Genomic DNA, 13540 nt, shown 5'->3' with positions numbered 1-13540 from the left:
AATTAGGTTGTATTCTGCCTATCCTTATTGGTATTAAAATACGTGTACTTAAAGATTGTCAGAACATTTTTGACTACCAGCATAAAATGATCCAATGTGAGGATACGTTTATAACAGCAAAAATTAGGTTTATCAAGTCTTTATATATTTGATGACTCACTTTATCGTAAGAAGGGAACGGAGATTCTGTCAACTCAATCAGCTCTATCAGCTTTTCAGCCAAGTTGAGGTGACCTGTGAGGTTTGAGAGGTTGCAAATATTTAGAATATCCCTGTTCAATGGGGCCGGGGAGGGGAGAGGGTGGGGGAGGGGCCGGGGAGGGGAGAGGGAGGGGGGGAGAGGGAGGGGGGGGGGAGGGGAGAGAGAGGGAAGGGGGGTGGGTGGGGGGGAGAGGGAGGGGGGTATAGGGAGGAGAGGGAGGGGGGAGAGGGAGGGGGGGGGGGGAGGGGGAGAGGGAGGGGTGGGTGTGGTGGGTTTGGGGTGTGGTGGGTTGTGTTTTAGTATTTTAGTATTTTAACTGACCCTATTATTATCCTCTACTTATCTCTAAGCTAACTCACCATCCCTGGATAGAGTCATGCCATCTCTACCAACGTTAGCATCAAGAGCTTTATTTAACAGAGCTGCAGAGTCCACAAACTGTCCTCCCACCCTTTGAGCCACCTCTTTAGTCTTTTCAGTATACTTTTTTATAGCGCTCTTATCTATTGATAGACCTGACAATTATGGTGTAAGCGATTGTGTAGTTTTGATACTGTTATAAAAGTCGTAGCTTCCCAAGTTAACTTAACTGCTCGCTAAGAACTCTTTCAATCAAATGAATCAGATTGAAAATTCTAAATATGAAACATCCTGAATCTGACGTAGGTTATAATATAATACCGTCAAAATTGTTTCCAGCATCCCCCTCAAATCTCATAGTATGTATGGGTAAAGGAGAGAGCAATAGGAAACGCTCCGAGTTCATGTCTACTTCATTTGTTATCTTGTCGACCAACGAGTAGAGGTTCTTTCGGAACTGGCAAATCATTATAAAGTTATAACAGTCACTATATTATTAATTGACCATATCTTTGTATTTCAATATTGTTAATTTTACCTTCTAGATATCACATTCAAGAACAAGGAGCTGAGAAAACCTTCAAGACCTAAAAGAGATGGAGAAATAAAACGACCACAATTAAAACTAGCTAAACCAGTGAATCCAAGCCAAGTTACCTGATCAGGACATGTGACAGGTCTCTTATCTTGCTTACTCCGCAAGCAATCGCCTCTACCACACAGGATGATAACGTAGTCAGGAGTAGAGCCCAAGTTCCTGGCCACACTACTCATAAGTAGTTTTATCCACTCTGTTGTGTAGCCAGGGAACTTCCTGGGCAGAGATTTTGGTAGAGGAAATGTTTGATTGGCTTACTTCTGAGTATAAATAATCCAAACCTAACCTAAGGACTACTTCAACCAAAACTGCTAGAATCTTAATCATTTTGAAGTTAAGTTGGGACAATCTCAGTGTGCAATCAAACCTTAGAATAACATCAGCTTCTCCGTTGAATCGATCATTTAAGATTGTGGCAAAACCGTACGTTTTTAACGCAGATTCGACTTCACTGTCTCCAATGATGAGAATTCGACTCGACATCTTCAATGATCATTAGTAAAATAAAACAATTATCTTTCCAAAAATCAGCAAATTTAGCGATAATATCGTTAATGATTTCCATTTCTCCATTTAGGTCCAGTATTTATTATTAGGTTTATCATACCTTTACAAAGTATAAAACGTTTGCACATAGAATAAGACTAAGAAATGTGAAAAAAAGAAGAAAATCCACAAAAATATGCACATTTTATCAAAAGCAACATAAAAGTGTTTAGTACCATCAACACTCAACAGAAGTTCGGGACAACTGATTGCCAATTACCGAGTTATTTATAAGACACTTCCGGACTTGAATCAGGAAAAGATGACGGTAATTTAGTTATTGTATGTATTATGTAGGTGACCTACATGATAATACCTGCATTGTAGGTTGTGCATATTCATAAAGTTATATTTAGCTATTAAGGCACTGCTTATTGGTAACGGAGAGATTTGTTTATTGAGTGAAATGGCGTTACCCGGACTTTTTTTCTGGAGAAGCCACGAGAGTTAATTAGCAAAATCTAATCAAATCTAATGCAAACTCCATTAAAGAGTTAAAATAAGTACTAAAAGCGGAAATGTCAAATAAAAAACTGCGGATTTAAGACTCAGAAGTAGTGAAATATTGACATAAAATAAATCCCCATTAAAAAACCTAAATCACAATAACCTCAAATATCACAAACTATCTGACAACTGTTATCCTATTGACCCCGCAATATTAGTTCGATATATTTTTAAAACTTATAAAGGCATACGTAAGAGAAAGGTAACAATGTGCCATTGAAAAGGCAGATTTATGAAACAGCAACCGACGTCCGACTGGTTTTCGCCATTCTAACATTCAATGATGTCATGGTCTGGCCAAAATAGATATTATCGTTAAACGTATTACCAACTTTGGCACCATATCCCATATCTCTTTTTAAATCATATTACCAGCTAGCTTCATCACGTACACGTCGTCAGCTAACATCACATATTCACATTTCCAAATATCTGTCTAGAGAAGCGACACAAATAAACTGGTCTCCTGACAATTTCCTCCGCAGTACATTTGAAGACGTCCAGGAGAGACTTAAAGAGACAGCTTGTCCGCAAAAGGGAGAGTTTTGTGATACCAGGGAGTTTGTACGGGAGGAACAGCTCACCCAGGTCTTTATTATTCTAGTTTCTGTTTCTGTTTCTGTTTCTATTTTGTGATACCAGAGAGTTTGTACGAGAGGAACAGCTCACTCAGAGAGTTTGTAGTTTTCTTTCTCTTTCTCTTTCTCTCTCTCTCTCTCTCTTTCTCTTTCTCTTTCTCTTTCTCTTTCTCTTTCTCTTTCTCTTTCTCTTTCTCTTTCTCTTTCTCTTTCTCTTTCTCTTTTATATGGGAGGAAAAGCTCACTCCGGTCTTTTGAAGTCTTCTTTCTGTTCCTGTTTATGTTTCTGTTTCTGTTTCCGTTTCTGTTTCTGTTTCTGTTTCTGTTTCTGTTTCTGTTTCTGTTTCTGTTTCTGTTTCTGTTTCTGTGTTTGTTTTTGTTTCTGAATTCTGTTTCTGTGTTTGTTTTTGTTTCTGAATTCTGTTTTGTGATACAATAGAGTACGTGAGTAACAGCTCATCCAGGTCTTAATTATTCTAGTTTCTCTGTCTGTTTTTCTTCTTTCGTCATTAACTTGCAATTATTAATCAACTATTTACAGCAAACACAAGATAATAGAAATTAAATCATAAAATCGAGTGGCCGAGTAGTCTCGACTCACCCATAACTTCTCCAACTCTCCAAAGACGTCTATCATGAGCTTTGTACACTAAATCGTTGAAATTACTTAAACTAAATCTTTTATTTACAATCACAATAATTTGTTTTGTCATAATGTCTTTTAATAATAAATCAAATAAATTTGAACGAGGTCTGCCCCTCCTTCCTTTATAGTCAAAACATCCTAAACATGCAAATCTGAAAGATAAGAAGGCGGGAGTGTCATCACCGCTTCTGAGAACGTGCCCAAGCATCTTCCATCTTGCTTTCTTGATCCTTTCAGTAAGGGGTCTGACATTACATCTCTTATATATCTGAGAGAAACTATATAGCGTGACTATGATTCTTACCGGATATCAACGTTTCAACTATCATCAAGTGAAACATCTACAGTTAATTGCTTTAAAAATGTTTGGAAACTACAACCTACACTTCAACAATCTCCCTACCCTGGAGTCCCTTCTTCTGTTCTACTGTCACTCATGTTGTGGTGTTCAACAAGGCTAAAATTTGTCCCAGACTTCTCACCAAGATCCATACTCTCGGAGCCAAGCTGATCTCTTCTGTGGCTGTCATAACGTGGCTTGAAGACTACAACATTGTGAATAAACACAACTCCTCCCCTCCCAAACCTAAACCTGCCCCTGTCCTTACTCCTGTCATCACCCAGAGAGCAGCTCTTGTAATTCAGGATGAAGAGAAGATCTACAAGCCTCAGTTCCTGACAAGAACCGAAGTTCCGTGCTTCCCAGACCACCCCTGTACTGGATCACCCTGGGCTAAACAGATAAGTCCTGGAGACCACTCCAAACCTACTGCTCAGAACAGATCCCTCACAACTCAATCCCCACCTCGCCTCATACCAACCCAACGGAAGATATTCTGTGAGAACTGCAGAGTTTCTTGCAGCGATCTGGACGCTCACTTCAAGACATTACAACACCGGAGATACGCAGAGAACAACAAGAACTTTGCTGAGCTGGATGAAGTAATCGGAGATCTTACTTTAGAGAATCTGAACAATCCCCGCTATCAGCCATACCAATCAGAGTCATCTCTAGTTATGGAAGTGACAATGACTTGGTGAATGTTGTCCAGAAATACGAAGGTCACTTGAGACGAACTCGTAGTTTTAGTGAAAGTGAGAGTCAGCAAGCCACAAACTCCACCACAGCACCGAAAGGAAAAAATAAACTGTTTCAGTTTGTGAAGAAAACGGGATCTACGCTTAGATCTCGCCTCGTTACATCTAAACAGCTTGCCTTAGGTGCTAAACATGGTAAAACTGAACCCTGTCACAGAAGAAACTGCAAGTGTTGTAAAATGGTCATGAATAAGTTTGCCATCACATCAAATGGCAAAAAGATCAAATCAGCCCCTGGTTGTTGCAAGACCTATAACATCATCTATCTTGTACAGTGTTCGATTTGTAAGAAAAACTATGTGGGTAGGACTATTAATAGCTTGCATAAAAGGATGGACGGACACAGGTCCAAATTTTATGAAATCGTTGATGGTAGAGCATTTGATATTACTAGTGATGAGTATAGCCTAGGAGTTCACTTGATTGACCACGGTTTAGGAGTACATACAGACTTTAATGAAACTTTTAGAACTTTTATTTTAGAGAATTGCAGTCCCAGTACACTTGAAGTAAAAGAAAATAACTACATACATTTGCTTAATTCTCTTAGACCTTTTGGCCTTAATACTGTCAATCCCTTTGGATTACCTATATTCCATAAACCTTAATATGATCTTTTTACCTTTTTCGGATTCCTAATTTTGTAACGGTTTGAGTTTCACTAACCTTTTAACATTTTTTAGGTTCAATGTCACTGGAGATGACTACAATCGAAATATATTTGGCAAGAATCTGAATGTTTTCAGTGTCGAAAGTTTAGTTTCTTAAATCCTGGAGTAGTCATTCGTGTCCCTGATATTTGGGTTAATTCTAACTCTCCTTTAGAGAATCTTTTATCTAATTCCAACAAGAAGAGAAGAGTTCAAGTGCCTACCCTCCGCATGACTCTACATTCTCGGATACTTATTCGACCTTGTCCTCCTCTTACCATGGGATTCTCTTTTAGGAGATAGCGATTAGAATAGTGTTATTTATTATTTGTATTTGATTTTAAACATGCTTTAACAAATTATTGGTATTTATTTCACTTAAATTCACCTGAAAGGAGCCCTATTTAAGGTAATGAATTAGCAGTGGTAAATCGGTTAACGAATTTGTGCTGATAGATATAAGAACTAGTAAGATCACTTGCACTAGATGCAGTTCAACACTAACACCCCTAACTCAGGAAATAAAAAGAGAAAGTGAGCGAACACGTGACCTCTCAGACCCGCCTCCTCCCCCGGACTTACAAATACCGCAATGTGTGTCTAACATTGACAGTGCGCGCTTGTTCCTCGCGCACTCTGGTATTCTCACTCCCAAGATGTTTGATGATTCTGATCAGTCTCCTTCAGTAGTTCTCCTCAAAAACAGGTCAGTTTGACCTGTTTCAGGTCAACATGTAATTAACAGGCCAGAGTTTGAGAGTTTCTTAGATCAAGACGTGTACAATCTCATAAAGTTTAATCTCGTATTAACATCAAACTAACCCCACTTAACCTCAAATAAACCGCACCTAACCTCAGTCCAGCACTACAAGCGAGACTAAAGGAACTGGACGACATTCCTACACGTGACTGCCACACGGTGGTAGTGCTACTAATGAGGACTGGACAGAACAGTGTAAAGGAGATTCTGCGAAACACTAACCTCCTCAGTGCCAACAAGGCGTACCATGACTTTGTTGTGGAATTGGGGGATAAGTTGGTATGTGACATCGTGTTTCTGTTATTATATTTTACATTTTACATGTTTTACATATAAATCACATTCTTTTCTGTTTTTCTGTGATTTAAATCAATATTTGTTATTTTCAGCTTATGTTTGTTAACCTCTATGTTTATCAGCTTGTGGAACCTTCGTGTTACCATCTGGTGTAACATTACTTTAATAATCACCAGGTCGTGTTACCATCTGGTGTAACATTACTTTAATAATCACCAGGTCGACGTGAGTAAATTTGAAGGCTGGACGGGACTGCAACCATTTGAGAACTGGAGCAACAAGAACATAGACACCCCTGCTCCTACCTTCCCCTACTACTCAGACAGCTTTAACGAGATGATCTTCCTCCTTCCTAACCTAATACCTACACAGGGCGATCTGGATAGCCCGTGTAGTCCTGATCTGGAGCCCCAGCCCCTGTTTGAGCAGGAGTTCAGTGAGGCTAGTGTACCGTTATCTGGTGCGCGGTCTTATTATCAGCGGGATTTGTTAGAGAATATTCTCTGGGAGGTCCCTGTGGATAGTGGCAAAGAAAAATCAGTTCTGAGTAAGATTGTTGTGGTTTGGGCTGAATCTTTTGACGACACACGACGCTTCCTGATCAACAACCTTGCCCTGGGTCTCGACTGTGACAAGGATTCTCGTTGTGTGGTAATCTTCATACACCCCTTACAAAGTGGGCTGTTTAAAACGAGCGTGAGAAGTCTGAACAAGAACGATAAGTTTAACACAGTAGGGCTGGTTGACGAGAAGGAGAAGGTGGTGAGTAAGGAGATTCTGGGGATTGTGATCAGGGAGACGTGTCTGGCTATTCGTACTTCCAGTCTGTTGGAGCAGTCTCCCAGACTCCGTCCACGGTCTAGGAGACTCAATCATATAACTGATAGAATAATACACGAACACAGGTCAAATGACACGGAGAATGGGTATTATAATGCTTTTTGTAAGGAACACTAACACTAGCACACAGATTGGGGAATGTGCGGAATGTGAAGCGTTATGAGACTAAACTCAGTGATTTTTACTTGATCCTACAATTTTATTTTATTTAGTTGTAAGATTTATTTCTTTGAAAGTTTGAACTTTATTTTCTTTCTTTTCGTCTTTGTGGCACCTACACTTCTGTTGTAGCGCATGGCTGGAATTCCCAAAATTTTTCACTTCACCACTTATACTCAATCAAACATTGTGTGACCAATATCACAATACCCATCAATCATCATTATATTGTATTCTATCGTTATTTCATACAAAGCTATCAAATTGTTTTTGAGATTGATATTTTTCAAATGATATTTAAAAAACGATCAAAATAATATTAAACTTGATCCTTATCATTCTTATAATTCTTTTTATTTCTTTATGAAATATTTCGAATTCTTAAGTAGACAATTGACTTGCTGAAAAATCGATTGATTGATTTTAGCGGGATTTTTACGAGATTGATTGAAGCTAAACTATCTAATAATATGATAATTTAGTGTGTTTTATAGCACACAGTCAGATATTGGGATGGTGCAGCTAAACATAAAATACGTTAAATTTCGTAATACTGAAACTAGGAATATAATAATAACACAATAACCAATAACCATGGATTGTATCTGTTTTTATTTATTATTTTATATTATTTGTTGAAAAGTTTTGTTTGACTAATGGCACTATTATATAATGATGATAACATTTGCTGACAGTGCTATATTAAAAGTGAAACTTGATCATGAGAAGCACTTTATGAAACATCATCGGTAATTATCATGATTATACTGTTGTCACTCTAAACTAATCTTCGAGATGAGTCAGGTTGAACAGAACTGAAAATTAAAGAAACCGGTTCTGTTTTCAGTGTTCTTAGGGGCCGATAACAACTAAGAACACTTGTCTCTACTTTACACCGTATTGTCACCTTTAGTACATTCTCATCTGACATTTGTCACATTTCACACATCTGACATTTGTCACATCTGACATTTGTCACATCTGACATTTGTCACATCTGACATTTGCCACATTCGTCACATCTGACATTTTTCACATCTGAAATTTGTCACATTTGATATCTGCAAAACAAAATATTTAAAATTTTGAGTCTTAATTTACACACTTTAAAGGATGATACGACATCAAATTGTTTACGACGATGAGTTAAAGAGAGACTTCAAAGAGTATACTGAAAAAGTGAGAGAATTAAAAGGTTTCTAATCTATTTTAATTTGTTTTGTCTACTTTCTTCGTACTTAATTATTAAGAACCGTAAAAAGTATTTACTATCATTTTACTGGTGCCATTTCATATACAATGTTTGTATTTGTCTCTTTTCAAAGTCAATACACACGTGTCTACTAACGTGTCACGTGTCTACTAACGTGTCACGTGTCTACTAACGTGTCACGTGTCTACTAACGTGTCACGTGTCTACTATCGTGTCACGTGTCTACTAACGTGTCACGTGTCTACTAACGTGTCACGTGTCTACTAACGTGTCACGTGTCTACTAACGTGTCACGTGTCACTCCCATGTTGATACTAACCCTCTCATTTCCAGGTCTATCAAATGAGACACAGTTAGAGCTTTATGGGCTGTACAAGCAAGCAACATGTGGATCATGTAACATCACTAAACCTGGCTACTTTGACTTTAAAGGTTAGAGATTGGTTGTTTCGCGAAAAGAAAGGCTCTGAAATCATGTTCATTAAAACTAAGGAGCTCAGACTTGTTACATCTTGTTGCAGATGATTTAAAGAATACCTATTAAACTGTAACTTTATAATTAATACCATACTAATCATTTCAGGGCAAGCTAAGTATGACGCTTGGAATAGTTTAGGTGACCTTTCTGAATCTGACTCTATGCTGATGTACATTGATCTTTTCAACAGGTAAATGTCTTGCTGATTAGGTGTTATCTCTTTGCAGCAGCCCACAAAATAGGAGGCAACGTATTCTCAATTTGTTTGGCACGCCCCTATCTCTTGCCCCAATTTCTCGCCGCGAACACATCCTCTGGAAAATAGTGCCATTCTAACATCCTTCATTGGGCGCGGTCGCCAATCGCCTTCTCTGTTATACTCTTAGCGCCACAGGCATAATTAGTCCGGCCGCGCTACGCGCGCTGCACTGGTGCGCACCGTGGGAATTTACCGTCACAGTGAAAAAGTTTAATCGGCTTATTGTTAACGTTGAATTAATTGAAATTAATTATTTAGATTATCCATTATCCAGATAGTGCACGTCTTGTAGTCTTTACCAGGTACAGACTCTTTAATATCTGGTAACTCCTCTATGAATATCATGTAGCTCACCCCAGTAATCATTATTCACAGTTTGGACGAAGACGATCTTAATAATAAAGAACAAGATGAGGGTATAGTTAAAATGAGCACCTTGTACGATCCCAAGGTTCGTGTTTCAACAAGTTCTTACACAATTTTACACAATTTTACACTTTGCCAAACATAAAACTAGACCGGACAGCGGACTAATATTCCATAATAATGCTGGCTAAATCTCTTTCAATCGTTATTTTCCAACATCATTTGAAACAAATAATGGAGTAAATAACACAGCAGATTCTTTAAAGTTGTTCTCGCAAGAAACATAACATAGTATCCCACAGGCAGACGAAGCTGACAGTGATAAAGATATATGGCATGCTTGCAGACATGGAAATGTTGCTAAAGTCAAGGAGCTACTTACTCCGGATATAATACAGACAGTTGATAAGGAGGGACGGTCTTTACTACACTGGACCGTTGATAGAAACCATCTGGAGTTAACCCAGTGGTTGCTAAGCCAAGGTATTGAGATGTTATTCTGGTGGCATTTGTATTAATACGAAACAGACTAACTTTTGTATTTTTATCTGTAATTTAGTCCGAACTTCACCTTGAAGTTGTGGTATGTTACCATGTGTGTAACCGAGTAGATTGTAGACCAGAATACAATATACAATATACATATCTATATTTAAAACGCAAATTTCAGGGTGTGTAGCAGATGTGCGGGACAGTGAAGGGAGCACGGCGTTGCACTATGCTGTGACGTGTGAATATCTTCCCTTAGTGAAACTGCTTCTAGAACATGGTTTGTGGAATGTTTTCTTGCTTTTTAAAACTACATTAGGCAGTCTGTTGTCGAAATAAAAAGTAGAGCCGACTCTGCAATGAAATGAATTTCGGTAGTGTACTTAGGGGTCATTTACATATTACGTAATAATTTGTTGGCAAATTTTTAGTGAAGATCGATAAATTGTACTAGACATTCACATTGCTTATATCCTTAAAAGTTGCGATAATAATTTGACTTATGGTAAGTTACCATGGTTACGTTACAGGAGCATCACCAGCAGTCAAAGACGAGGATGGGTGCTCGCCACTCGAGGTATGCGAGTCAGAGCAAATAAGAGACTTCCTCATAAAGCATGTCACGTGACATAGTCATTAGAATCAGGACATAACTTGGCAACTATCCCTGCTTGGGCTGGATCTAATGGTTGGTTTCTTGTCTGAGGATATGTTGAGGTCCGGACCTATCTACATTTAAACCTATTGACTCTTGGGGACTTTAGTCCGGTTTGTATTAGGATTCGAGCAATAATCTGAAATAGGGATGAGACTTAGGGAGTCAGTAGACATCATGTTGTTTGGTCTTGAGTATGGGATGTCCTACAGTTTTGATACTTGATATTTATTTGTTGTGAATAGTGTCCTCGATTGAGTTCATCTTGGTGCCGTTTATAACAGCGTTTTTATTTTCAATAGACCACTTTCAGAGGATCGTTTAATAAATGTATAGAAACTAATTTTGAATCAATTTTTATGAGATTCGATCAATTCCTGCATCTCCATGTTACAAAACGTAAAACATCAACTTTTTAACACTAAATTTTGTACATAATATTACAGTGAAATTGAAATTAATAGTCCCTCCCCGGCAATCAAAAAAACACTGAAAACGTTATATTAAAACGTTGGCGGGTGAAAGTGAAACGTTGGTGGTTTCACTACTTGTTCGAAATAAGCCATGAAAATAAATTAAACAGATCCAGCTGCAACAAGTCGCTTGATAACACCAAATTAGCTTAGTTAACATTAATTTAACCTGTGAAAATTGATTATTAAATATTCTACATTATATACACAGTCCAATTCTTACATGGTTAATAAATTATCATTTAAATTAATTAACTATTTCAAAACATTTTACTGATCAACTCCAAAACCTCCTAAATGAACAGTTCTCCCGCTTAATTTTGTAAAAAGAAATCTAAGAATGTACACACAAAGTAGCACCTAAAAACAAGTTCTCCTTGCGTTTAGAAAAGACGACATCCTCGTTTTTCTAATATCTTGGGGCACTTTGCTCTCTTTGCTCGAAGATGTTTGGGGGAAGATATTTCCACTGATCCATTGTCACTTTCAACCTGTAACATTATGCATTGTCACTTTCAACATGTAACATTATGCATGAAAATCGATAACTATAGATTAAATCAGATGTAATGGGTGCAATTTTACAGTAGTTTACTACAAAATTAATAGTAGCTGTGAATAGAGTGACACGAATACAATAACAATAACTGTGTACGGCACTTAAAATGGTTAAACTAATTAAAAACGCTACATTGTTCTCATTGATCGAGGACGGTAGCGGAGACCATTGATTCATTTAAAATGTAACTACCAACTATGTGAGGTATTTACAAGTCTTCAGTTTACAAATCAGTGAAACACAAACATACTATGCGGGGGGACTACAGACCCCCTCAAAGTCCTTTTCAACGTTACTGCCAGGTCACATAGCACTCAATAAATGTAATAGATTTGTATTGATGTAATTAGTTTAAATGTGTACCTGAACTGCATCGTCCAATGGTAAGCTCCGTTCCTGACTCCCCACTTGCGCTGTTCTGATGTTATTAAGTGAAGCAGTCTCGGATTTGTGGACTAACAACAGCATCACTACGACTAACAACACTTTTCCTACCATTCTGCTGAGATGTACTTTCAGCCTAGATCAATATAATCATTAATTTATTAAAACAGTGTGATTAGTTACCTGGTATAATGTATCAATCAAATAAGGGGATATTTCAATATAAAATATAGAAATATCCTAAAATATCTGGTAAATTGGGATTTGGGGTTCTAGATATATCTAGAAACCCAATTTACCAGATAATTTGGGAATGGAAAATTAGTATAATTTTCCTGGTGAGTCATGGTTTTACACTAGATACAACAAAATAATCACAATTCGGGAAAAGTGGGTGTTTCTGGTATATCAGACGTTCATTATTAAAATGGTGTTTGAAAACATTTCAAACAATTCTTTAATACAGCAGAGGAAACAACTTTATCAATCATAAAGTTTCGTTCACATATATATAGTGTTTTATTTAATCAAAAAGGCTGGTCAAGGTGAGCTAAAACGATTGTGGATAACATTTTTTTTGGAAAGTTTAAGATTGCATTTTAACAAAAATATCATTACTTGCACTTACACCACCGTTGTCTAAATCATTTCAGACATAGTCAGCCCCGATGACAGAGTTGAACGGATCGAGTGAACTTCATTAACAATTTGTTAATATTATCTAGAACTATTGATCTAGAACTATAGTGATCTAGAGCTATTGTTCGTTACCACACGTGATCGAAGTGCCATGACCCGAATTCTATCAATCGTAAACCAGCCTAGGGGGAAGGAATTTGGAAATTTGTAATTTCAACGCAATAGCCATGTCTAAAACTGATTACGTAGGGGGCTGGGGGAGGTGGGTCTAATTGGCCGAAATGTATGAACGATCCTAACTCTAGAAAATTAGGATTTCGTAGTACTTATAGTTATACATAGTATTTAGAACACACAGCCAAGGATCTTGGGATTCTCAGATACGTATCCATGAATGATGAAACATATTTTAGCTCTATAGTAGTGATACTGATATATGTTATTTTTATTGGCATTTCGAACACCTTCGTAACCTGGAAAATGATTTTTGTCTGTAACTTACTTTCTATAAAACTCATTACTATTAGATAATGATCAAAATAACGCAATAAGTTATTTCAGGTTTTAGTAAAGACAAAGTGATATTTCAATTTTATCTGGATTAAGATATAAATTGTATATTGTATATACCTTATCGGACATAATTATTACGGACATTACTTTCACCCTGAAGACCTTAGCGTGAATAATTATGTCCGCGATCTGAAAATAATGTCTGTGGCATTATGATTAAGGTCCGTGAATAATAAAGTCCGGTAATAATTTCCATTAATTTTAATGTGTG

At 37.4% G+C, this 13540-nt stretch overlaps 2 protein-coding genes across 5 annotated transcripts in view; both read left to right on the top strand.

Annotated features, from left to right (window-relative positions):
• LOC134821801 (ral GTPase-activating protein subunit beta-like) overlaps positions 1-7991 on the top strand; it is a 35109-nt gene extending 27118 nt beyond the window's left edge. For 3 of the 4 annotated variants that reach the window (XM_063832583.1, XM_063832581.1, XM_063832580.1), the window contains exons 22-25: positions 2699-2801; positions 5704-5891; positions 6044-6224; positions 6462-7879. In XM_063832583.1, coding sequence (XP_063688653.1) covers positions 2699-2801; positions 5704-5891; positions 6044-6224; positions 6462-7199 — 1210 coding nt within the window. In that variant the 3' untranslated portion in view covers positions 7200-7879. Of the gene's footprint in view, positions 1-2698; positions 2802-5703; positions 5892-6043; positions 6225-6461 lie in introns of all 4 variants that reach the window. The other variant, XM_063832582.1, reaches the window with a different exon arrangement.
• A 363-nt stretch (positions 7992-8354) lies between these two features.
• Positions 8355-11066, top strand: LOC134822289 (acyl-CoA-binding domain-containing protein 6-like). The gene is made up of 7 exons (XM_063833206.1): positions 8355-8436; positions 8788-8886; positions 9038-9122; positions 9567-9642; positions 9860-10040; positions 10228-10326; positions 10577-11066. Exons 1-7 carry the CDS (start codon positions 8355-8357, stop codon positions 10672-10674), a joined length of 720 nt encoding a protein of 239 aa, XP_063689276.1. The 3' UTR covers positions 10675-11066.
• The last annotated feature ends 2474 nt before the right edge of the window (positions 11067-13540 follow it).

Source organism: Bolinopsis microptera, chromosome 10 (assembly GCF_026151205.1).
Source record: "Bolinopsis microptera isolate Bmic1 chromosome 10, MBARI_Bmic_1.0, whole genome shotgun sequence".
Taxonomy (NCBI): domain Eukaryota; kingdom Metazoa; phylum Ctenophora; class Tentaculata; order Lobata; family Bolinopsidae; genus Bolinopsis; species Bolinopsis microptera.
Note: the sequence above shows the minus strand (reverse complement) of the source record. Positions and strands in the feature narration are given on the sequence as shown.